A 26,845-nucleotide genomic window follows, 5' to 3' on the forward strand; every position below is an offset into this window, starting at 1 on the left:
TTTCCTAATCTGACACCATTCAAATAATAATCTACCTTCCTGTTCTTGTCACCAAAGTGGATAGCCTCACATTTACCCACATTATACTGCATCTGCCCACTCACCCAACTTATCCTAGTCACACTGCAGCCTCATAGCATCCTCCTCGCAGCTCACACTGCTACCTAGCTTTGTGTCATCCGCAAACTTGATGTCACATTTAATTCCCTCGTCTAAATCGTTAATATATATTGTCAATTACTGGGGTCCCGGCCCCAAGCCTTGCGGCACCCACTAGTCACTGCCTGCCATTCTGTAAAGGACCCGTTAATTCCTACTCTTTACTTCCTGTCTGCAAACCAGTTCTCTATCCATGTTAAGGACTCATCACACCCCTGCCACGGTCTGTTTCAACTACTTCCCTCCGGCAGACGTTACAAGGCCTTCTACGCCCGAACCTCCAGACTCAGGAACAGTTTTATCCCAAGAGCTATAGCGGCTCTGAACCGGCCCTAATGAGTGCCCCCCCACCCACCCCCTTTGGACAGTCTCCCTCAGATGGTCACGTCAATCAATTCAGCTTGTTTATTTATGTATTGTATTTATTTACCTTTCTTGCACATCAGTGGAGCTGCACACTAAATCTCGTTGCACTGACGTGCAATGACAATAAAAGATATATTATTATTATTATTATTATGTTAATACACTACCCCCAACACCATGTTCTCTAATTATGCATGCTAATCTCTAGTGTGGGACCTTGTCAAAGGCTTTTTGAAAGTCCAGATACACCGCATCCACTGGCTCTCCCTTATCCATTCTACTTGTTACATCCTCAAAAAATTCCAGATTAATCGAGCATGATCTCCCCCTCACAAATCCATGCTGAGTTTGACCGATCCTGTCACTGCTTTCCAAATGCGCTGCTTTGACATCTTTAATAATCGACTCAAGCATCTTACCCACTACCAATGTAAGTTTATATTTCCCCGTTTTCTCTTTCCCTCCTTTCTTAAAGAGTGGAGTTATATTGGCTACCCTCCAGGCCACAGGAAATGATCCAGAATCGAGAGAACATTAGAAAATGATCACCAATGCTTCCACGATTTCTGTGATGCAGACCATCAGGCCCTAGGGATTTATTTGCCTTCAGTCCCAACAGTTTACCTAACACCATTTTCAGTCTGAAGAAGAGTTTTGGCTCGAAACCTTGCCTATTTCCTTCGCTCCATAGATGCTGCTGCAACCGCTGAGTTTCTCCAGCTTTTTTGTCTACCTTCCATTTCCTGACTAATGTGGATTTCCTTCAGTTCCTCCCTCCCACTAGATCCTCGGTCTCCTAGTATCTCTGAGATTGTTTGAGTCTTCCTTAGTGAAGACAGAACCAAAGTACTCATTTAACTGTTCTGCCATTTCTTTGTTTCCCATTATAATTTCACCTGCCTCTGATTGTAAGGGATCTACATTTCTATTTACTAATCCTTTCCTTTTTACATATCTAAAGAAGCTTTTAGAGTCAGTTTTTATATTCCCAGCAAGCTTTCTTTCGTGCCCCCCCCCCCCCCCCCCCTTCTTAATTAACCCCTTTGTTCTCCTGTGTTGAGTTCTAAATTTCTCCCAATCCTCTGGTTTGCTGCTTCCTCTGGCCAATTTATATGCCCTTTTCTTGGCTTTAACATTAGCCTTGATTTCCCTCGTTAGCCACGGTTGAGCCGCCTTCTCAGTTTTACTTTTTCGCTAGACAGGGATGAAAAATTTGTGAAGTTCATCCAAACAGTTTTTAAATCTTTGTCTTGCATCTTCACTTCAACCCTTTAAGCACAATTTGCCCGTCTATCCTTGCCAATTCCCGTCTCCTGCCTTCAAAATCTCCTTTCTTTAACTTCAGGACCCTAATCTCATTAATTAACTGTGTTAATGCAGAATTCCACCACATTATGGTCACTGTTGCCCTGCTTCTTTAGAAAACTTTATCCTACAGTATTAATGCAGTACAGTATTCATAGATACCATGCCAATCATGAGGATGAGCTAATTTGATATTAAAGTTTTGTGTCAAAGATACTTTAATATTATTTGGATTACTTTGACAAGCAACTCCCATGTTTCTTGTGCAGGAAAGAACTGCAGATGCTGGTTTAAATCGTAGATAGACACAAAATGCTGGAGTAACTCAGCGGGACAGGCAGCTTCTCTGGAGAGAAGGAATGGGTGACGATTCGGGTCGAGACCCTTCAGACTCTGTTTGCTGAGACCCGAGTCTGAAGAAGGGTCTCGACCTGAAAAGTCACCCATTCCTTCACTCCAGAGATGCTGCCTGTCCTGCTGAGTTATTCCAGCATTTTGTGTCTATATCCCATGTTTCTTGTGTTGACAACTAGTCTCTGTATGTGGGCTGAACTGCATTTTTAAATACATAATCATTTTGATCAGCTCTCTGCAAACACATAACTAATTTTAATTCTGGTCAAACACAGGCAAATGGGATCAGCTTAGGTTGGTCATCCTGGTCAGCATAGAATAGTTGGACTGAAGGGCCTGTTTCTATGCTGTGTGATACTATGTCCTTATGACTCTAAACATCTGTCCTGATTAACAAAATTGATAGCTTATTCTGATTTTGCCTTCTCTAAAACCATGTTTACATCATGGTATACCAGTGTAGTTTTCTCTAGGATAGGCTCAAAGTGCTGGAGTAACTCGGTGGGTCAGGCAGAATCTCCGGAGAAAAAGGATGGGTGATGTTTCAGGTCAAGACCCTTCAGGCCCCGACCAAGAGGTTGCAACCTCCAGCAAAAAATAACGTCACAAACCTAAAGTCGTATGCACTACTGTAGATGGGTGGGTATGCTTTTTGAAACAGTGAAGTGCAGGAATAATCCATTTAGATCCCTTTGCTGAGATGAATTTTACTGAAGTAGTACTCAGCGGGGAAATTGTATGCTTGTGAACCTACACTTTACCTCCCCCTTCTTTGCTGAATGTATTGTTACTTGAACCATGGTTAGATTAAGATAGAAACTTCGCCAAAATCGAAATCCGGATGTTACAAATTGAATGCCAACTTTTGCATTTGACTAGATAAACGCATGCTGAACTAATGTAAAGCCAACTTTGTTGAGTGGTTTTAGGCAGTACTTTGTTTTGTGTCGACAAAAACGTGCTGGTACACACATCATTCCTTCCAGCTGACATATCGTCGTCCTATAAACTGCTGAAGCTGCTCAAGGGCCTGTCTGCATAATTTAATAAATTTTACTTTCATAATCTCTTTGTAATATTAAAAAAAATTAACTTAAATCTAGTTTTGAACGACACAGTACTGGCACGTAGCATCACAAAATAAGCACTGCTTCTCGGCTGCATTGTTGCTTGAGACTACCTGGAGGGGAAATAGAATTATAATTGCACATAAGATATTCCTGCCTGAGAGCTGAGAGATTTTAAGGCACAAATCCAATGGGATGGTTTTAAAGGGAGCATGGTTGTGGATTGATTTTTAAACATTGTTCGGCAACAGACTTTTCTGCCAGTGCAATAAACCATTTGTCTGTTACTTTTAGGTGTCCATTTGGTTACGGAGGATTCAACTGCGATAAATGTAAGTAGATGTCATGTGATCCTTTGCAAAATAGTGTAACATGGAGCTCAAACTCTCTCTACAAATAATGCAAACAATAGGGCCAGTTGAATTAGTGTTATACATTGTCAAAGCGTTTTTTTGTAGACAAAAAAAGGTGGCTATACGATGCAACAGTTCACGTGACATGTGTTTTGTGTCTATCTATAAACCAGCATCTGCAGTTCCTTCCTACACAGTTCATGTGACTCTATTGGCTGTTGTACATCAATCTTGTTTTTACCTTTTTGGAGGTGCCCGGAGGAAATTAAAAACACTATTTTGTAACAATAAATAGAGAATATGATTGTTAAACGTAAGCACACTTTATACACATCACACACTAATGTACTAAAGTACAAAGAGAATGCATTGTTCAATTGATCAGAACACAAGATACGAGTCTGTTAAGACATTGATGTTGGTCTTTTGGAATCTAACAAACAAACAATGCTCTTTAAGAAATAAATAGCCGGGTGTAACCCGTGACTCTTGTTACCACGATGCGTCATTATATTTAATACTAGTAGAGGTGTGGGGGACCAAATATCATATCCCTGCTTCCACCTTTGTTCACTGTTCGGTAACTCCTGCCTCTCCACCACTCCTCTATTCTTGGCATAGTTTTTGCTCCTTTATCTGCATCTGGTGAGGTTTCTTGTTCCTCAATCAGGTTTGTGCCACCGGCATCTCCTCTATTCTGTAGAGCACAGCAGTTCGTTAACAACCTGCTCCTGTTTCAAAAGGGGATTATCAAAGGTTTAAAACGCCTACCCCAATACATTTTTGCCCATTAATCAAATGGTCAACATACTCCTTTTACATCTGTCACTTTTGGACGTGTCCACTGTTGGGGTTATGTGCCTGATGCAATATGCAATCAACTGCTTAATCTTCAACCAAGTCCAGGGCAGTCATGAAAAAGTTGTGCCCAGGATCAAAACTAGTCTGGTGGTCACATTCTGCTGAATGTAACTGAAAACGGGGCAAACTCTACGGGTCTGAGAGGATCAGTGGATGGAGAAAATGAGTTAATATTGGTACTGGAAGAAATTAAAGATGAATAGTGTATCTGGTGAAACTCAAGGAGGAGGATATTATGCTTGCTGGACTCTCCTATTTTTTTGATATAAAGTAATTACTTCACTCAAAGCTGGACTACACAGAAGCTACTTGATACAATAATAGCCACATCATTCTTTGATGGACTATGTAAGAATTTTATTGTTCCGGTGTCAGTACATAAAACAATGAAGCAGTCTTAACTCTAAGAAAGGTTGAGAGGGATATGGTCCAAACTTGGACAGGTGGGACATGCGTAGATGGCACATCTTGGTTGACTGAGTTGTATCGAAGGAGCTGTTGCTGTGCTGTATGATGCTTGAACACTAGTACTTCCTTGTGAAACTTGCATGAAAAAGTAGTTCTTAATCAGAGTTTTTAATTCATTTTGGGTTGATTTGGATTAAAGTGGAATGCTAACAGTTTTTATTCTGCAAAATAATATGTTTTTAAATCTTTTAGTGCTTAATGCTCATTTACTAGATAAACAGATAATTAGATATTCTCTAACTAATTTAAGGGATGTGCTAGTTTATAGTTCATTAATGTAGATGTATATTAATGGTGGTCTGTTTTTCTGTCCACAGCATATTTGTTGGCACTGGTGGTCGTTTCCTGTGTGCTGGGTGGTATCCTCCTACTCCTGCTGTTGGCCTTAATGGGAACCTGCCTCAGGTAAGCCTGTGTCCTGCATAAATACTCGGGTTACTTCTGTCCAGTATTGTTTGATGTTTTGGGGGAAAGGATTCCTATTGTCTTATTAAAGTAGTAGCCCTCATTGTGGAATTTGACTGGTCTGGATGTAATTTTCTCACTATTGCCCTTTAGTGGGATATCTAACAAATGATCAAGAGCCAGAGACAAAGGAACCATTCTTTGATGGGAAAGAAAGCTGGAAAAGAGGAGAAGCATGGCTGGTAACAGATGAACACATGCAAAAGAGTTTTTTGTATGGGCAGATTATTAGAGCGAGTCCGGGTTAGAACATGATCGAAATGCAGGGGAGCAGCAGGAATCGGAGGGAGAGCAGTGAGGGAGGATCTCGAAGAACTCCGTACAGAGAGAGGAGAACTTCTTCAAAGTAGGCATATTTTGAAGACATTTTGCAATGGAGCCGTCAAAATGTAATAACCTGGAACGGCAGGTGCAGGTTTGTATCAAAGACTGTTGCTCTTTGGTACAAGTCGGCATCTGAACTCCTTCTTATTACATTTCTCAAGTCCATGTTGGATAAGCATTGTCAAGCAATATGCAAAGGTGAAAAATGGTGAAATATTTAAACGTTATAGGATCTGTACATTTCCTTGCACAAATTTTTCATGCTGAACGTGGTCAAATGAATATTGGGCATGATTTGCAACCAAGTTGGGTTTCTGTTTGCAGATTAAGGAGCGGTGCTTATAGCTCCTCATCCGGCTCCCATGACTATGTGATGTGGCCCAAATCGGAGATGCCAAAGATACCCCGTGCCACCATGCACTGGGACGGCAACCAGCTGGAGATGCAGGAGAACGGGAGCACCAGCAGCTTAACTGACATCCACCGGGAAGGAGGAAGAACGGTGAGAAGAGTTAAAGCTATGTATTGTATAGGAAGGAACTGTAGATGCTGGTTGAAACTGAAGATAGACACAAAAAGCTGGAGTAACTCTGAGTGAGATAGCATCTCTGAAGAAAAGGAATAGGTGACATTTCGGGTCGAGTCCCTTCTTCAGACTGGGGGATGGGGGGGGCAGGAAGGAAAACGAGAAATATAGAACAAATGAATGATGTAAGAGAGATATAGAACAAATGAATGAAAGATATTCAAAAAAGTAATGATGATAAAGAAAATGGGTTGAGGTGAAAAATCAGCACTAATTTTGGCCTTTTCACTTTATGCAGTTATTTTCCTTCCTGACTCTCCCAATAGCAACTCCCTTTGACTGGCTTTTCTCACAAGACCCTGGATTAAAACCTTGAGTAGATTTGGGAGGTCATTTTGGCATAAATTTCTTTCTCCCTGATCCTCGTACTTCCCTATTCCCATTCACTCAGCATGGCATGATTTTCGTGACTGCTTGTAACCCTATACTGATGTAATCCAACATTGTTCTCTCCGTATTGTCATCAAATCACCCCAGATTCTACCACTCACCAACCCACAAGGGTGATTTGTAGTGGACAATTAATCTACAAACCCATGGGTCTTTTAGACTTGGTGGCGGGGGGGGGGGGGGGGGGGGGAATCAGAGCACCTGTAGGAAACCCACATGGTCACAAAGAAACGGTGCTCCAAGGAAACGGAAATGGTCTTAAGGAATAGGAGTAGAATTAGGCCATTCAGCCCATCAAGTCATTCAACCATGGCTGACCTATCTCTCCCTCCTTATCCATTTTCCTGCCTTCTCTCCATAACCTCTGACACCTGTACTAATCAAGAAATTAGCTTGTGCTCTCCAATGAAAGCCATATCTGGCACCTAGAATCAGCTGCAAAGGACCAAATCAACTTAAAGCATTTGCACTGAAATCAAACTCTTTCGGCATTTAAGTTCTAAAATATATATTTCACTTTTCTTAGGAGTTGCTGCCCAAATTTTTTTAAATACTTGAAACCAGTCTATTTGTGCAAATGCTCCCGACAAGAAAGATTGCCATGTTCCCCCCATTTGGGAATGTGGAGAGTTCATGCTGTCGGTGGATAACATGGCAGAGCGGTGCAGCTTGTAGAGCTGTTGCCTCAATGCCAGATCCCCAGGTTCAATCCCAACCTCTGTGCTATCTTTGTGAAATTTGCATTCTCCCTGTGACTGCATGGGTTTACTGCAGGTGCACCGATATTTCCCATACGTCTAAAAGACGTGGGTTTATAGATTACTGCAGATAGCCCTTGTGTGTTGAGTGGTGGAATCTGGGGGGATTTGATGATATAGAGAGAATATTGTTGGATTAAATTAGTGTAGGGTTAGTGTAAATGGGTGGTTGATGGTCAGCATGGACTTGGTGGGCCAAAGGGCCTGTATCCTTGCTGTATCTGTCTAAAAGGTAACACCCTGAACGATTAAAGATGGGAAGTTCCAATGCAACACTGTGGGATCAAAAATGAGTTTACCAGATATGGCAAACAACAATAGCTCCAGAATAAGTTGCTGCAAGTTCCTCCTGAATGATTCATCTTGTGAGTGACTAATGCAGACATTGCAAATGTAAATTACTCTAGTGAGTGCGTGGTTGAATTTTGGGAGTGAGGGGAATGAACTGGTCATTATCATATTTGACAGTATTTACTGTTGAGAAAAACATATTGGGCAATTGTCCATCTGGCCATATGTATTCATAACTGGGCAAGTGACCAGGGGTGGAGATCCTGGGGGGGGGCCAGATAGGACGCGCCCCCCCCCCCCCCCCCCCCATTTTGAGAGGTGGGGGGCGATACCCCCTATTTTTTGTAATCCGGATTTTAAAACCCGATGAAATCACTGCTTTCCGCGAGACAGTGGGGGTGGGACTGATGATCGAGGGGGCCGATTGGACGAGAGACGTCGGTCAGCAGGCAGCAGGGGCGGGACATGATGATTCTGCGCGATGATTGGAGGATGGAGGTGTAGGTCAGAGGCGGTAGGGGGGTGGGACTGAGGATAGAGCACGGTGATTGGAGTAGGAAGACGTCCTGGTGGAGCAGATGGAGCGGAGCTGAATTGCATGCCCAGGCCATAGGGTCACAAGCGAAAAACACTCTCTGCAGCCCTGGACACAGACCTGCGCCTCATCCGCAGCCAGGATCGATCCTGGCCGGGTCTCCGGCGCTGCCAAACCGTCACTGGACCATTCCCCCACACCCGGGGGCAGCCAGAGACGTCGGGAGTCAGACGGGGATGGTGCCCCCAGGCCCACAGCCAGCACAGAGAAGCAGCGCTAAATCCAGCTCAACTCTGCCTGTTAACCCGCCAGCCCTACCTGGACTTACGGGAACTACAGCCCAGGTTTACAGACCGCGCGGAGAAGCAGTGCTAGCTCCACAGCTCCGGACTGGTGTCCCGTCAGTCCAGGCAGGGCTGTAGGTTAACCGGCGAGACAGGCAGAGTTGAGCTGGATTTAGCGCTGCTTCTCCACGCTGGCCGTAAGCCTGGGCCATCGTTCCCGTAATTACCGTCCACAGGGCCCACGGCTGAAGCCTCCGAAGCCTCGTATGTGAGTGTGAGAGTGCACATGCGCGCGCGGCCGCCAAGAAATTGTGTCCCCCGGTTCCCCCCCATGTTTTGATAGTGATTTCCGTGCCTGCAATTGACACACTCTCCCCCGAAACACTGTGGAGATGAGGTCAGTGGACAGTGACTCTGAGATTGGTGAGCAATTGATAGCCAAGGGTGTTAACGTTTGGGACGACAGATGGCACAATGGGCTAAGTGTTCGGCTGGCAACCGGAAGGTAGCCGGTTTGAATCCCGCTTGGAGTGCATACTGTCGTTGTGTCCTTGGGCAAGACACTTCACCCACCTTTGCCTGTGTGTGAATGTGTGTGAGTGATTGGTGGTGGTCGGAGGGGCCGTAGGCGCAGAATGGCAGCCACGCTTCCGTCAGTCTGCCCCAGGGCAGCTGTGGCTACAGAAGTAGCTTACCACCACCGAGTGTGACTGAGGAGTGAATGAATAATGCGATGTAAAGCTCCTTGAGTATTAGAAAGGCGCTATATAAATCCCATCCATTATTCATTATTATTATTAACGTTATTTATAAAATCGAGGCAGGAGCTGGAGGCAGTTAAGATTTGCATTAACCGTGGTCTCATTGAATGTCCAAGCTAAACTTGGGTTCAGTAATACATCTCTGCTCCCAAGATTAACCCATATTAAAGATTGCATCTTGTAACTTTCAGGCAGAAATTGCTGCCAGAATTTCCTAACTACCATGTATTTAATTTGCACATTTTTGCATCATCACGATCAATGCACTCCGTTGATATAACAACTTGTAGAAATTTAACAGAACAGTTCTTCTTCTTATAGAGTCCACACACAAGATTAGAAATTGTTCAGCCAGAGCTGAACACACTTCTCGGCATCTGCATACAATGGTGTCTGTCTTATGCATGGTGGTGGAAAGATTGGTGGAAACACAGCTGCGATGTGAACGCTCTTTCCTTGACCCCAACAGAACAGTGACTGGTTAGCATGCAACAAAAGCTTGCCACTGTACCTCGGTACACTTGACAATAAACTAAACATATAAACTGAACTGATAAACTGGTAATAGAGAAAACCGTCTTGCCATGTTTGAGCTAATCCATGTTGGTCACCTCGGCTTCACTTCCACACCCAAACTCAGTAAACAAGCTATTTAAAATGGATAAAGTAGCTTCCTCACCAGCTGACAGCTAACAACCATCACTGTGCAACAACCAGTAGTCCTACCACTTATATAGTTATATTATCAGTATATGTTAAGGAAACGTTAACTGTTAAATAATTATTAAATTATTTAACTTGTTATTTTACTTATTAAACTGTTAATTATTCATTACACTTTATATACAAAAACTTAAGGGTATTCTTAATTTTTGTATTTCTTGGCCCATTGTGGAATGTCTCTCACAAGGGTCAAGAATATATGCTCTTCATTTTGTGCAATTGCACTTAATGTGATAAGTTCTAAAGTCTTTGGAAGGCATGTTGTTTGCCATTTGTAAGCTCAAATCCTCTCTTGGGCATCTGCCTAATTCTGCTCTGCACCGTTCTCTGTTATTCCAGCCTGAGAAGAACGATGACTTGAAGACCTTTAAAGGAAAGCAGCAGTCTCGTTACACCTATCTCTGTCAGGGGCAAGAGAATCCATATTACGTCAGTGATGAAAAGAAGCCGGAGTACTTGTAGAAATCGGAAGGGGATGAAGCACATGCACTCAGACTATTGTAAAGAGGCTGGCATCCTTTGTACTTGTGTGTTTGTCACACAGCAAGTGTGAGGGAGGGGGCGGAAAAGAATTTTACAAAATTTCTAAACCATGTTATTGGAAAATGGAATTCAGGCCTACTGGCTACTAAAATATCAGATGGGTAGATAGATATCCAAGGTAGACTCTTTAGAACCTGCTGTTTGCCTCCCCTTACCCCAACAACAGCAAACAAATCAAATCACTATTCCCAATATAACCACATGAAACATGGGAGAGATAAGAAACTTAGAATAAAAGACCATGGAATATTAGTGGTCCCAAGATTGGGAGGGGAGCTTGGATATGAAGAGTATCTCATATTTGGGGCATTTTTTAAAATTTGTTTATATGTGATACAAAATCACAACATTTATTTCCAACCCTATCGAGGAAGTAATTAATTTGGTATTCAACATCATACTGCACACAGATGCAGTAGAAATTTTTCCATTGAAATAATTCGGGAATCATCTCCAACATATCCCAACCAAGATTTATTTTCTAAATGAAAGAATATATTAAATTGCTCATTTATTTTAAGATTTAAGTTATCCTTAAAATGTCAACCTTCCTTTTCCATCCAGGAAAATCTGTAACAATTTCATGCTTGTTTGTATGTATTTAAACTGTTGGGATCAGGTGTATGTCATGCCACAATGTGTCCAGACTTTAGTAATGTCAGGGGTAAAAATTATTTCTATCTAGTTTTAGTGCACATTCAGTCAGCAGCTCTTTTATATTGCACTGCTTCCTGAGGATGGGTTGGAATAAGCAATGTGGCGGGAGTTCCCTTTACATAAACAATATATTTATCCAAACAAGCAATGAGGAAACTAATCTTTGGAAGTATGTTAAGATGTTGGTTCGTAGAGAAATAGGAAATAGCAATTTGCAGCTTAAAATGGTAGAAGGAATCTTTACAACATGACAAATCTTATTCATGTTGTTGTATCACCAGCCAGCTAAAGAGTACATATTTTCACCAACAAATGACTTAAATTGTTTTAAAAGTTTTAATACTGATTGATTATGTGGATATGTTGTAAATATTCTGGTGCACACTTTAGCTTCAAGATGTATATTTAGTTTATCGACTATTGTGGGCAAACTTTTTGGTTTGAATCTGCAATCTGTTTAAAATAATCCACCGCCTTTCAAAATCGATTCATTAATTTATTTCTGCAGTGAAGACTCTAGATCTAATTAATATTCCCTGGCACAAGGGAATGCAAATGTGTAATAAAATAGGTTTTGATTCTTTTCATAACTTTTTGATTTCTTAGCATGTTGGAAGAATGAATATAAATAAGCTTGCACTGTAAGAAACATTCATGCTTTGTAAGGTGTCAGTAAATTTTTGCTTGTCGCATTCTCAGAGCTACATTTGAATTCTGGGTCTTGGATTACCAAGTTAACTGTCACTCTCCCTAACTTTAATAACATTTGGTTCTTTCTGTGAAATAGGGGGCATCGTGGAAATGTTTTTCAAACTACATGGTACCATGGCAAATACAGGGGCTTGGATTAGGTGACTTGCTATGAGCAAGTAGAGTCATGTGCACTCTTAATGCCATGGTGCATAGTTGCTGCAAAATACACCATTTTTACTGACCCAGAGAGATTGGCAGCAGCCTTGTAAGATGTAGTGGAAAATAACTATCTGAGTACCAGCCTTAAAGCAGTATATTTAATTCAATAGAGAAACCAACAGGGCAAGACAAACGACGGAAACTGAAATATAAAGAAACCAGATTTAAAAAAAAAAAAATTTTAAACGCTATAAATTTTAAAAAAAATCTTTTCAGTCTGTCTATTCTTAAAGAATAGTTTAAACTATGCTGAACACTAGTAGCAATTGACTATTAGTAGTTTAGGGCAGCACAGTGATGCAGCATGTAAAGCTGACGCCTCACAGTGCCAGAGACCTAGGTTTGATCCTGACCTCTGGTGCTGTCTCTGTGGAGTTTGCACATTCTCCCTGGGTCCTCCGGTTTCCTCCCACAACCAAAGGCATGCGAGTGTGTAAGGTAATTGGCCTCGGTAAATTGTCCCTCGTGTGTAGGGAGTGGATGAGAAAGTGGAATAACATTGAACTAATGTGAACGGGTGATCAATGGTCGGCAAGGGTCTGTTTCCATGCTGTATCTCTGATCTAATCTATGTGGTGACAGTTCTTGAATAGCAAAGGCCAGTAACCTCTACAGTTTGGGTCACATAGGAAGTAGCTCCTAAGATTGAAGCAAGTAAATATTGATTAGTCCTTGAAGTTTTCTATTCCAATTGTTTGCATTTCTTTATTTTTTGTTAAATGTGTAGACAAAATTTCTTCAGAATGTAACTCGCATTGGTGGTCCAGTTGACCATTTGAGGCATTTTATTGCTTAATCTGAATAGCTTAAACTTCAAAGCACATTAGTGGAAATGTTGACAGCTTTTGCATGTAAAAACTTTTTTGTTTCTAAATCAAAATAGAACAGTCTATAAATAGTAAAGATGTGCCTATTTTTTTCTCTTTTACAAATGATATATTTTTGCAATACTAAGAATGACTATCAGAAATGCAAGGTTCATTTGCTTAAGAAGTGGATTGTAGCTTTCAATGACTAGAAGATCACATTTCTCTTGAAGCTATGTGTATTTTGTGTTAGTAAAGTTGTTTCTCCGTCAACATAGCTGTCCTGCCTTTGAGTTCTCAATCTCATTCTGCTTCTTTCTACGCCATTTTGCTGCCAACTTTACTCTGTTCTCAAAGAGATACAAGTTTAATTATTAATGCTTACTAGGAAGGGCGTAAGGTTGCTATGGGATGGATGAGTTTTGCCGGGGAAAAGTTGTAATAAATAATCAGTAGATTGGGGATAAATCAGTCACCACAAGGTTCGGAAAGAAGTATTTCAACATAAATGCCGTGCAATTAGTTTGTGTAACGCTGTTTTCTTAAGTACTATTTGCACAGAATTTATTTTTAAATTAATGTAGATTAAAGCGGCAATGATTTTTGGAATGCCAATATTGTACCAGGCATTTGGATTGCTATTGGCCTTAGAATACCCGAACCCTTCCCAAGATCAGCCAAAGGATGCTGTTTTCCTAATGTCCATTTCCACATGCCATCACTAAATGGAGGTCAGAACTCCCCACCAAGATTGACACGGAACACTTTCAGTATAACAGAGTATTGTGGACACAAGAAACTGCAGATGCTGGTTTCCAAAACAAAAACCTGCTGGAGTAACTCAGTGGGTCACGAAACATCTCTGGAAGACAAGAATAGGCAATGGTTTGGATCTCAACACTTCAGACTGAAAGAATATTGTGCTAGATTTCTATGTTCTCTTTTTTCTAAAAAGACACTGTTCTCTCGTTGGAAGACCTGGGTTGGTATTTTCAGGACTGATTCTGGCTTCTCAACCGCCTTCCAGAATTGGCTTAAGATATCATGTCTCCCATTTAGTTCCTGAATTGTTAATTTCATGGGTACCTGGGTGGTGACACCACTGACTGCAGCCCAACACCAAAGGCAGTGTTGTCCATAATCGGTTGCTCAATAAGACAAGGACCTTTTGGGTTCGGCAGCAAAGAGCCCACTCCCACTTTGACTGCAGAGACCCCAGCATCCTATCAGAGCCCGAGGCTTTTCCAAACCTGTTATCACTGAGGTGCTTAGTGTTGCTTGGAATAACTGGAACCTTTCATGCCTAGACTGTTTTTCATGTTGATTCTTGACTGACTTGCACAGACTCTTTCATAAGGTCATAAGGAAAAGGAGTAGAATTAGGCCACTTGGTCCATCAAGTCTACTCTACTATTCAATCATGGCTGATCTATCTCTCCCTCCTAACCCCATTCTCCTGCCTTCTTCCCATAACCCCAGACCTGTACTGATCAAGAATCCCAGTATCCACAGCAGATCTCCACCATGACTCGCCCTGTAAATTTCAATAAGGAACTGGTGCCACCTCGTGGTGTCTTGGTCATATCGCGGAAATAATCTTTTGGCACTTGCTGACATTGTTGGATTCCCAATGGCCCTTTGTTGCAGTCAAATCGACAAGGCTACCCATGAGCCCCTCACAGTCCACTCCTCCAAGGTGCACCTTTTAGTAGACCATGGGATGAACTTCCTAATGCTGAAATCCATGTTTCTGGGAAGCATCTTTGACCCGAGTGAGGCCACGAGTCAACTTTAAATGGCAATACTGCTGGAAGAGATTGACCTTGAGGGATGAGGAATACCCTGCTCACTTCCATGGCCATTCCCACTAGTGTTTCCACAAGGGCAGCTATGCAATACCAGGATGAAAGTGGAAATTGACACTGCTCTCCTAAAAACTTCATCAGTTGAGGGCAGCATTGCAGTGAAGGCATGGGGACTTCTTTAGTTTGCATGCTGCACAATCGATCAGCCAGTAGTCAGCGAACAAGAGCAGCAGATTGACCCAGGCCCTGGTTGTCCTTGAGCAGAGCATGGAGCAGCAGGAGCTGGTGACAGACAGAAGCTACCAGGGAGATGTCCTTGCACCACCTCCACAGCAGCACCATCAAGAGAAGCACTGGTGATAAGATGGTTCAAACAAGCTTGCCAAGCCTGAGCCTCTAATGGAAGCCAAGTGATCGTCTTCAAACATCAGTCAAAACCACCAACATGGTGCATCAATAATCAAGTGTGTTTAACCATCGTAAGTACCAACAACAAAACAATGAAATTCTTACTTGCTGGAGCTTAACGGGCCTGTTATCAGAATAACACCGATTATACATTGCCCTCCATGATGTTTGGGACAAAGACCCATCATTTATTTATTTGCCTCTGTACTCCACAATTTGAGATTTGTAATAGAAAATATCACATGTGGTTAAAGTGCACATTGTCAGATTTTAATAAAGGGTATCTATACATTTTGGTTTCACCATGTAGAAATTACAGCAGTGTTTATACATAGCCTCTCCATTTCAGGGCATCATAATGTTTGGGACACAGCAGTGTTAAGTAAATGAAAGTTGCTATATTTAGTATTTTGTTGCACATCCTTTACGTGCAATGACTGCTTGAAGTCTGATTCATGGACATCGCCAGTTGCTGGGTGTCGTCTCTAGTGATGTTCTGCCAGGCCTGTATTCCAGCCATCTTTAGCTTATGCTTGTTTTGGCGGCTAGTTCCCTTCAGTATTCTCTTCAGCATATAAAAGGCATGCTCAATTGGGTTCAGATCGGGTGATTGACTTGGCCACTCAAGATTTGACCATTTTTTAGCTTTGAAAAACTCCTTTGTTGCTTTAGCAGTATGTTTGGGAATGAACCGCCGACCAATGGGTTTTGAGGCATTTGTTTGAACTTGGGCAGCTAGGATGTGTCTATGCACTTCAGAATTTATTATGCTACTACCATCAGCATTTGTATCATCAATGAAGATAAGTGAGCCAGTATCTTCAGCAGCCATACATGCCCAGGCCATAACACCCCCACCACCGTGTTTCACAGATGAGGTGGTATGCTTTGGATCTTGGGCAGTTCCTTCTCTCCTCCATATTTTGCTCTTGCCATCACTCTGATATATGTTAATCTTCGTCTCATCTGTCCACAAGACCTTTTTCTAGAACGGCAGTTGCTCTTTTACGTACTTTTTGGCAAACTGTAACCTGGCCATCCTATTTTTGCGGCTAACTGATGCAAGGTTTGCATCTTGCAGTGTAGCCTCTGTATTTCTATTCATGAGGTCTTCTGCAGACAGTGGTCATGGACAAATCCATACCTGACTCCTGAAGAGTGTTTCTGATCTGTCAGACAGGTGTTTGGTGATGTTTCTTTATAATAGGGAGGATTCTTCTGCCATCAGCTGTGGAGGTCTTCCTTGGCCTGCCAGTCCCTTTGCGATTAGTGAGCTCACCAGTGCTCTCCTTTTTAATGATGTTCCAAACAATTGATTTTGGTAAGCCTAAGGTTCGGCTGATGTCTCTAACAGTTTTATTCTTGGTTCTCAATCTCATAATGGCTTCTTTGACTTTCATTGGTGCAACTGGTCCTCATGTTGATAAACAGCAATAAAAGTTTCCATAGGTGATAGAAAGACTGAAGGAAAGACTAGATGCTGAGAGCTTTTGTACGTGCATTAAGGAGGCATTTAAACACACCTGGGCAATTACAAATGCCTGTGAAGTCATGTATCACAAACAATATGGTGCCCTGAAAAATTAGGGAACTATGTATAAACACAACTGTAATTTCTACATGGTGAAACCAAAATGTATAAAAATCCCATTTAATAAAATTTGACAATGTGCACTTTAACCACATGTTTTTTTTCTCTATTACAAATCTCAAATTGTGGAGTATAGAGGCAAACAAATAAATGATGGGTCTTTGCCCCAAACACTGTATATAATATCAAAAATACAATGGGTTAATAACTGTAATACTAGGTAACCATAATAATGCAAAAACCCAACCCCTCAGTGCAACAAAAGACATAGTCCACAGAAGATCATAGCTGCTGAGATTAGTGTTGAGCAATGTTCAAGAGCTTGAATGAGTGCACCTTCCAGTCCTGCTCTGCCCGCTTCAGCAACTTTATTACAAGGTCTCTATTTCCATATCTCTAGCACCTGGTCTAAAGAGCTTAGACATCCACAAACAATACCCTTCCCTCTGATACTCTCCATCTGCACATTGTGCAAACAATCTGCAAGTCACCATTTTTTTTTTTTTCCTTTGTTCCTTATTTGGAGATACTTCCTCCTGCAAGGGATTACAGTAGGGCTCTCCTGTCAGTTCCAATAAAAGGTAATCTGGTTGAAACATTAACTCTGCCTCTCTGCAACTGCTGCCTGCCTGAGACCATTTCTTGCATCTTCAATTTCTTGCACCTTCTTTATCAAATGTACTGAGGTACGGTGAAAATTTTTTTTTTTTTTGCATGCAATTCAGTAAATTATCACAATGCACAAGCATGATCCTGGATTAGATTTAAAAAGTATGGAAATAACCCACTGAACCATATACAAGAGTCACCAGGTTTGACGCCTTTGTCAAAGTCCAAGCTGCAGTGGGCCATAAAGACCTGTTGTCCTGGCTGCAGGACCACCTCCTCATTCCTGTGCCACCCATCTCCCGCTGGGCTCCTCTTCTGCTGGACCTGGTGAGTCTCCAGCGCACATTGTCATCCTCGCGGCATCTAGCTTGTTAACCAATCCTCCTGGAGAGGTTGAACAAATTTAGATTGTTTACTCTGGAGCATCAGAGGCTGAGGGGAGAAGGAGGCTGAGAAGTATATAAAATGATGAGAGGCATTGATAGGGTAAACAGTCAGAACCTATGTCCCAGGGAGCTAATGCCAAAGACCAGAGGGCACGGCTTTTAGGTGAGAAGGGCAAAGTTTAAAGGAGATGTACAGGACAAGTGATTTTATTTTTTTACGCGGTGGTGAATACCTAGAACATGCTGCCAGGGGTGGAGGTGGTGGCAGATAAAATGGTGAGATTTAAGAGGATTTTGATTGGGAACGTGGATATTCAGGGATATGGATCACGTGCAGGCAGAAGAGATTAAATTTAACATGGCATCATGTTTGGCACGGACATTGTGGGCCGATGGGCCTGTTCCTGTGCTGTACTGTTATATGTTGTGACTGAGTGTGAAGCTGTCTCTCACCCTAGTAATTATGCTGTGTTTATCTGGCTGATATGAGAGTGTTCTCAGAGGATCCGCAGGAGATGGGCTGCATTGAAATTTAGGTAAATGGGATTTGCACAGGTTCTGCCTAAGTGCTTAGTTTGTTTATTTAACTACACTAAATCTGTTTCACCACAGGTTTTGGATATTTTTGCAATGTTGCAAGGTCCCTGATTTAACACTGGCACGAACCATATTTGACTGCATCAAAGATGAGTGACACCAAATTTCTCGGGCACTGATTTCATTGATCTTATTCACGGCTGATGAATTTTGAATGTTGTAAACACCTTTGTAGAATTCTATCACTCTTTTTAAAGACTTAACTGAGTTAAGGTGCAGTTTTGTTTTTGGAAATGAGGAACTGCAGGTGCTGGTTAACAAAAAAGACACAAAATGCTGGAGTAACTCAGCGGGTCAGGCATCATCTCTGGAGAACATGGATAGGTGATGTTTCAATTCGGGGCCCTTCTTCAAACCCTTCTTTAGTTTGAAGAAGGGTCCTGACCCAAAACATTACCTCGGTTGGAAGCTCGGGAAGAATACAATGAAGAAAAAGATGCTGACTGACCCGTTGAGTTACTCCAGAATTTTGTGTCTACTTATCCATGTTCTCCAGGGATGCTGCCTGACCTGCTGAATTACACCAGCAATTTATGTTTTTTGCATTTTTTTTTGCTGGAAAGAAAGTATGAGGGGAATAGATCGAATAGACAATATGTGCAGGAGTAGGCCATTCGGCCCTTCGAACCAGCACCGCCATTCAATATGATCATGGCTGATTGTGCACAATCAGTACCCCGTTCCTGCCTTCTCATCATATCCCCTGACTCCGCTTTCCTTAAGAGCTCTATCTAACTCTCTCTTGAAAGCATCCAGAGAATTGGCCTCCGCTGATGTAGTGTGCTCAGAAACAAGAGATTGCATTTTGCAATCAGTTTTTCAATTTGAAATTCCCCTTTACATAAAAGGAAAAAAAATCAAACAGCCTTTGGAGATTGCATAGTTTCCACATCAATCCCAAAAACATAAGGGAGACATGACCATTCTATGTTTGAGTCTGTTTTACAGATGTCTTTTGTGTGTGCTCTCTGTTCTGTCTCAGCAAATATGTAATGGAAAGTGTGTTTTGGGGAGTTTCAGCATATTTCGTTGCTTTCAAAGGATTCATTTGCTGCTCTTGCATGTTAACGAAAATAACCAAAGTTGTTTTCCTGATTCAGCCTGACTGTTTTGCTTATATATTTCTTCTATGTACATTGTAGTTGCAAAACTTGTAAAGCAATTTAATGCCAAATAGGATTAAAATCGTAAGAATTACAAGTAACTTTGTTTTGAAAAGAATCACTGGTATTGTAACATTGAAATGTGTTTTTCTATTGATATTGATTACTATTGTATAATTTTAAAATGGTTAAATTGAAATAAAGAATTAGTTTCCAGTTCCTCTCATCTCAATCTATAGCAGATTTTGAGTCCAAATGAGAAAATTAATAATTGGGCTACTAAATGAACGATGTCACAATTGAGTGCAGAGTCTTGTAATTTAGTTTAGTTTAAAGACACAGTGAGGAAACGTCCCTTTGAATCCGTGCCGACCATTGATCACCTGTATACTAGTTCCATGTTATCTGTATACTGTATACTGTATACACCTGTATACTAGTTCCATGTTATCTGTATACTGTATACACCTGTATACTAGTTCCATGTTATCCCAGTTTCGTATACTACGCACTAGGAGGGAATTTAGATAAACCAATTAAGCAATAAACCTGCACTTCTTTGGAATGTTGGAGGAAACCAGAGCACCCGGAGAAAATCCTTGTGGTCACAGGGAGAGTGTACAAATCCCATCCAGACAGCACTCATTGTCAGGTCGCTGGTGCTGTAAGGCAGCAACTCTACCACTGCACCACTGTGCTGCCCTAATACAAATGTACTAATAGATTAATAATGGTTTAAATTAATTTAGTTTAGACATGTAGCACGGAAACTAGCCCTTCAGCCAGCTGACCATCAATCACCCGTTCACACTAGTTCTATGCTATCCCACGTTCCCATCCACTCCCTGCACTTTTGAGGCCAATTACAAACCCACATTTTTTTTGTGGGGTTGGAGGAAACCGGAGCACCCGGAGGATCCCACGCAGTTACAGAGAGAACGTGCAAACTCCACACATACAGCATCTGAGGTGTGGATTGAACTTGGATCTCTGGCATTGAGAGGCAGCAGCTCCCCTCTTCTACTCAACATTATTCCCAGTGGAAAGGCTGACCAGTGTGTGGTTGGGAAGTCACAAACCAAACTTCTAAGGAAGCCCACAGCTGACCTTCAAATATCTGGTCAGGAAGCCAGTGCAAGATTAACTTAATAGTTGAGCACGCCTAGTGGGTTGAGGTTGAATATTTCCATGGAAGGAAGGATCATCTTTGGGATGATCTGGTATGCAACATCTGGTATGCGACTTTCATAACCAGAAGACTGAGTGATTCATCTGCACATGTGCTCATGTTAAACAAGTTGAATTTGTGGAATTCCCTGCCACAGAAGGCAGTGGAGGCCAAGTCACTGGATGGATTTAAAAGAGAGTTAAATAGAGCCCCAGGGGCTAGTGAAATCAAGGGATATGGGGAGAAGGCAGGCACGGGTTATTGATTGGTGATGATCAGCCATGATCACAATGAATGGCGGTGCTGGCTCGAAGGGCCGAATGGCCTCCTCCTGCACCTATTTTCTATGTTTCTAAGTTGAGACATTACCATTTACAATATCTGTACATTGGGAAGTGATCATATTCCTCCAAATTAAAAATTTGAAGTAAATCTAATGATAACGATGGGGGGTGGGGGGGGGGAGAGAGAGAGGAAAGTAAGCTTTAAGAGACGAAACCTGACCATAAAAGGCTGACACAAGTGAGGAGGGTTATTTGCCAGGCAGATGGTAGAACAAAAGCCAGAGATGATAAGACTGAAGGTGTGAGACAAAAGGATTGAAGAGTTGCGAATTGTGAAGCTTGAGTGTAAGCTGGCTACCTCACTGAATTTGTGTTTGTCTGAATTCAATTCCATGACTGGTCAGCAGATAGAAAAATATCAATGTGTATTGTCACTTCTGGAACTCTGAAGAAGGATCTCAACTCAAAACGTCGCCTGTCCATTCCCTCCACAGATGCTGCCTGACCTGCCGAGTTCCGCTGGCATTTTGTTTCTGTTGCTCATGATTGCAGCATCTGCAGTTTATTGAGTGTCTCTCCAAAAGCTATGTACAAACAACTTTCTGATATCAGAAATCTACTGTGGGTTTTATCAGGAGAAAATTATCTACAGGCAGGTGGAGTCTGAAGAAGGGTTTCGGCCCGAAACTTTGCCTATTTCCTTCGCTCCATAGATGCTGCTGCACCCGCTGAGTTTCTCCAGCACTTTTGTCTACCTTAAATATTTTGAACAGCTTGTTGGTGCCACCAGAAGGCACGTGTGGGTATTACAAGGATTAAATAAAACATTTGTTTAAGAAAGAACTGCAGATGCTGGTAAAATCGAAGATAGACAAAAATGCTGGAGAAACTCAGCGGATGAGGCAGCATCTATGGAGAGAAGGAATAGGCAGTGTTTCCGGTCGAGACCCTTCAGACATTTGTGTAAATTATTGAGATGTATTGGCTGTGAACTTGAGTAAGAAACGCTGCAGTAGATCATTTGGACATTTGAGATTTTGTCATTGAAAACGGTGGTTGCAGTATTGTAAAGTAAATGAGATTTCATTTGATATCTGATTTTATTTTACACCTGCATCATATTCTGCTTTGCAAATGTACTTTATGTGCCCATATTATGAGCACCATAGATGGGGCATCATGGTGTCTTGTACAAAGTTTGTCTTGACATGGATCGCTTCAGCCTAGGTTCCTGATGGCTCTTCACAATGACCACTAACCTTGAACTTGTTTGAGCAGTTATGAGCAGAGTTCTCTCAGTTGTCAGTATGAATGTTGAATATATATTTTTCTGAAGGTCTGAAAAATCTCAACCTGAAATGACACCCATTCCTCTCCAGAGGTGCTGCCTTGAGCATTGAGTTACACCAGCATTTGTCTATCTTTGGTGTCAACCAGCATCTGCAGTTCCTTCCTATATATATTACATATATACCAGTCTTGGTTATCTCTGCATTGTGTTCTCGGCCTTCCTCAGAGAAATAAATTCTATAAATAGAATGCAGTGTGCTGGTATACATCTTTATTAAGGAGAGAAAAGCAAGATATTTAGAGACAATTAACATAGAAACATAGAAAATAGGTGCAGGTGTAGGCCATTTGGCCCTTCGAGCCTACACCGCCATTCAATATGATCATGGCTGATCATCCAACTCAGTATCCTGTACCTGCCTTCTCTCCATACCCCCTGATCCCTTTAGCCACATGGGCCACATCTAACTCTCTCTTAAATATAGCCAATGAACATTCTGTGGCAGAGAGTTCCAGAGATTCACCACTCTCTGTGTGAAAAATGTTTTTCTCATCTCGGTCCTAAAAGATTTCCCCCTTATCCTTAAACTGTGACCCCTTGTTCTGGACTTCCCCAACATCGGAAACAATCTTCCTGCATCTAGCCTGTCCAACCCCTTAAGAATTTTGTAAGTTTCTATAAGATCCCCCCTCAATCTTCTAAATTCTAGCAAGTACAAGCCAAGTCTAGCCAGTCTTTCTTCACATGAAAGTCCTGATGGTTGCATAAAGTGAAAACACGTTGACAAATTTGCTTGTTTCTTTTTTGAAGATGTAACAAACAGGGTGGACGAAAGTGGGAAAGAGGGCAGAGAAGATTTACGTGGATGTTGCCAGAACTCGAGGGCCTGAGTTATAGGAAGGAGTTGGGAAGGTTAGGACCTTTACCCCTTGGAGTGCAGGAGGATAAGGGGTAATCTTGTAGCGGTGCATAAGATCATGAGGGGAATAGATAGGATTGATGAAGCACAGTCTTTTACCCAGAGTTGGGGGAATCAAGGACCAAAGGACATGGGTTTAAGGTGAGGGTGACAAGATTTAAAAGGAACCTGAGGAATAATTATTTCACACAAAGGGAGGTGGTATATGGATTGAGCTACCAGAGGAGTAGTTGAGGCAGGTATCATATCACCATTTAAAATACTTGTGGACAGGTACATGGTTAGGAAAGGTTTAGAGGGATATGGGCCAAACGCAGTCAGGTGGGACATCTTTGTCGACACGGGCAAGTTGGACCGTAGGGCCTGTTTCTGTGTTGTATAAGTCTTTGACTAGGTGAACCAGTAGATATAATTTGTCTGGGTTTCTATATGACATTCAATAAAATGCAACATAAGAGCATGGGATGGAGGTGATGAGGAAATGGAAGGTAATATAATGGTTCAAATAAAAGGCTGAAGAAATAATACAAAACCAGTGTCGGGATTAAATGGACATTTTCTGATTGATTATCAGGAGCCCGGCTTGTGTCTCTGGGATCAATGTTGGGGCCTCAACTATTTATAATCTATATGAGATGGACCAAGTATTCTGCAGCCAAATCTGCTGATTATTCACAGAAAGTTGGGTTGAGGAGGTCACGAGTTTTTAATTGTGATAGGAACCATTGAAGCAACTATTACATTTTTATTTGCTGCAACTTAACATGCCCGTGCACACAGATAAATGTATAATAATCAATGTAATATTTTACCACAATACTAGGTAACCATAACAGTGCAACAGTGAATTCTGTACCACTGTAGCCACAGTCATAGAGTGATACAGCGTGGAAACAGGCCCTTTTGCCCAACCTGCCCACACCAGCCAATATGTCCCAGCTACACTTGTCCCACCTGCCCGTGTTTGGCCCGTATCCCTCCAAACCTGTCCTATCCATGTATCTGTCCAACTGTTTCTTAAATGTTGTGATATTCCCTGCGTCAACTACCTCCTCTGACAATTTGTTCCATACCCCCACCACCCTTTGTGTGAACAAGGTACCCCCCCCCCCCCGATTCCTATTAAATAATTTTGAACCAATGTCCTCTTGTCCTCAATTTGCCTACTCTAGGCAAGGGACTCTGTGCATCTCTGTGGGAAGAAATGAGCAACTGGAGAAAACCTACATGTTCACAGGGATAATGTGAATCCCTTCGTATAGACAACACCCGTAATCAGGATTGAACCCAGGTCTCTAGTGCTGTAAAGCGGCAACTCTACTGCTGCTCCACTGTGCCACCCTTCTGCACCCTCTCTAGAGCCTCCACTTCCTTTCTGTTATGGTGTGACTAGAACTGCACACAATACTCTGTTTTCAAACCAAAGTCTATAAAGCTGCAGATGAAAGGCAAACTAAAATGTAAATCATTTTTCTTTCCATGTTCCTCACTAGATTTACAGAAGTGTTGTTTGTTTCTCCACTGCGCACTCGGTGAAAGATGTGAACGGAATTTAATTTTTGTTTCTGTGGAAGATTTAAGGCCGAAAGTTAAAGTTGGAATTCTTACAGTGAACAAAAGTTCACACTAATCCGGAACTGTAAAGGGATATGGATAGGATATGCGAGTGGGCACAAAGTTGGCAGATGAAGTACTGGCAAAATGTGAGGCTATCCACTTTGCAAGTAAGAATGAAAAAGTAAATTATTATTTAAATCAAATAAAGCTATGAAGGATTGATACTAAAGGGATCTGAGAGGCGTGGAGGGCACGACACAAAGGATTGGAATGAAGGTACAACAATCAGTTAGGAACATTAATGGACTGGCGGATTTTATTTGAATGTGTATGGAATATGAAAGTAGGAAAGCTTTGCTGCTGCTTTCTAAGGTTCTGGTGAAACTGTACTTGGAGAACTACTTTCTGCACTATTATAAATATTAGGCAATTTGGCAATTTCCCCCTGGTCTCACATTGGGCAATCTCTCACCATACCCTGCACTTTCTCCATTTCCGGGGACAGATTTGTGATTAGTATCCACTGCAAGCCCACAGAATCCAACAGCTATCTTGACTACACTTCCTCACATCATGCTTCCTGGAGGGATTCCAGCCCTGCTCTGTCTGACAATGAAACTGTCCACACTGATACTTCCAAGATTCCTTCTTTTTCCCCTTAGCCACGATTTTCTCTTGAGCTGACAAGCCTCTCTATTTCCTGCACTCCTTCTCAAAACAAGAATAGATTCCCTTATCCTCATTTTCCATTCAACCATTCTCTAAATTGGCAAGGAAGTGAAGATCTACAAAGGCAGCTATTCCATCTTCTGTGGTTCCACAAAAGATGTGAAAAAGGTGCTGTAAGCAAGATCAAGGTATTGGTGCAAAGGGAAGAGTGAACTAGGAGCAATAGAATTTCCACCAACTTTGGGTGATGCTATGATCAGGCACGCCTTCTACATCCTGAATGAACCATTTCTTCTGTAGCTCCTGCTTCACTCATTTGGCATCTTGCTCAGCATGGACCAGTTGGGTCAAAGGGCCTGTTCTGTGTAGTATGACTGAGTCTATGAATCTTACTAAAGGGTAGGCTGGACTTGAAGGTCCTCATGACCTTTGATTTTCATATTTGTTCATAAGGGAGCCTGTGTTTAATTAATTGAGGCACAGAGTCCAGGAGTGTTGGAGATTGTCAGGGGAGTGGGGTGAGGCAGGCATTATTCTGAACTTTCAGACTACAACTGGACTGTTGTGCCCAATTTTAATTATCAGTCATTCTGACACCCCAGAGAAGGTGCAGAGATTTGCCAGAATGATTCCAGGAACAAACTGCAAGGTTAGAATGGAGGAGTTTGGCTTGATTTGAATGGACAGAAAGATGAGAGGGGATTTGTTTTGCAATCTGCAATTGGCTTTTGTAAACAAGAGAGGTTAGTTCCCTTTTATCAGCACAGTGATGTAACAACTGCTGCCTTGCAGAGCAGAGTTGCTGCCTTGCGGTGCCAGAGACCCAGGTTCAATCATAAATATGGGTGCTCTCTGTGTGGAGTTCTCCCCGTGACAGCATAAGTCTTCTCTGGGTGCTCCGATTTCCTCTCACACTCCAAATATGTCTCATGTGTGTGTGGGATAATGTTAGTGTACAGGAATCGCCGGTCAGCGCGGACTCTGTGGGTCGTAGGGCCTGTTTCCACGCTGTGTCTCTAAACTAAACCAAAGAGATACGTAGCCCAGGCGAGTAGCTTCAAAATGAGTAAATGGGGGTATTAAAGGTGTTTTTCAAGTGGTGAGTGGTTTCATTAACTGAAAACCAATGATGGTCGTAACAACACCAGAAGACCACTCTGCATAGTTGCCTCAAATAGGAAGGGAAAGAAACTCTGCTAGAGAATGGTTAAAACATAAACAATTAATATTTTGTTAACTTGCCCAATGGCTCCTGCTGTTGCATTGATACTGAAAGTGAAAAGAAAAGGCCAAAAACAGTAGGGAGCAAACATTCTTTGATTAAAAATAAATCCTAATGTGTTTGGCAGATTGATTATATGAATAAAGTGGTTTACTAACTTTAGCCATGTAGGAAGAAGGACGATTTCCTCCCTGTTCCCCCAGCAACTATCAGCAGGCAAACTCATTCACGCAGTGGGGGGGAAATCTCTCTGTAGCTTCTGATCACA

General features: G+C 41.9%; 1 protein-coding gene across 1 annotated transcript in view; it reads left to right on the top strand.

Annotated features, from left to right (window-relative positions):
- The window catches only part of LOC116982018 (protein HEG-like), a 79,468-nt gene extending 68,563 nt beyond the window's left edge, over positions 1 to 10,905 (top strand). The window contains exons 9-12 of the mRNA XM_033035289.1: positions 3,546 to 3,583; positions 5,251 to 5,338; positions 6,047 to 6,224; positions 10,390 to 10,905. Of these exons, the coding sequence (XP_032891180.1) occupies positions 3,546 to 3,583; positions 5,251 to 5,338; positions 6,047 to 6,224; positions 10,390 to 10,512 (427 nt within the window). The 3' untranslated portion in view covers positions 10,513 to 10,905. The remainder of the gene's footprint in view (positions 1 to 3,545; positions 3,584 to 5,250; positions 5,339 to 6,046; positions 6,225 to 10,389) is intronic.
- The last annotated feature ends 15,940 nt before the right edge of the window (positions 10,906 to 26,845 follow it).

Source organism: Amblyraja radiata, chromosome 16 (genome assembly GCF_010909765.2).
Source record: "Amblyraja radiata isolate CabotCenter1 chromosome 16, sAmbRad1.1.pri, whole genome shotgun sequence".
Taxonomy (NCBI): domain Eukaryota; kingdom Metazoa; phylum Chordata; class Chondrichthyes; order Rajiformes; family Rajidae; genus Amblyraja; species Amblyraja radiata.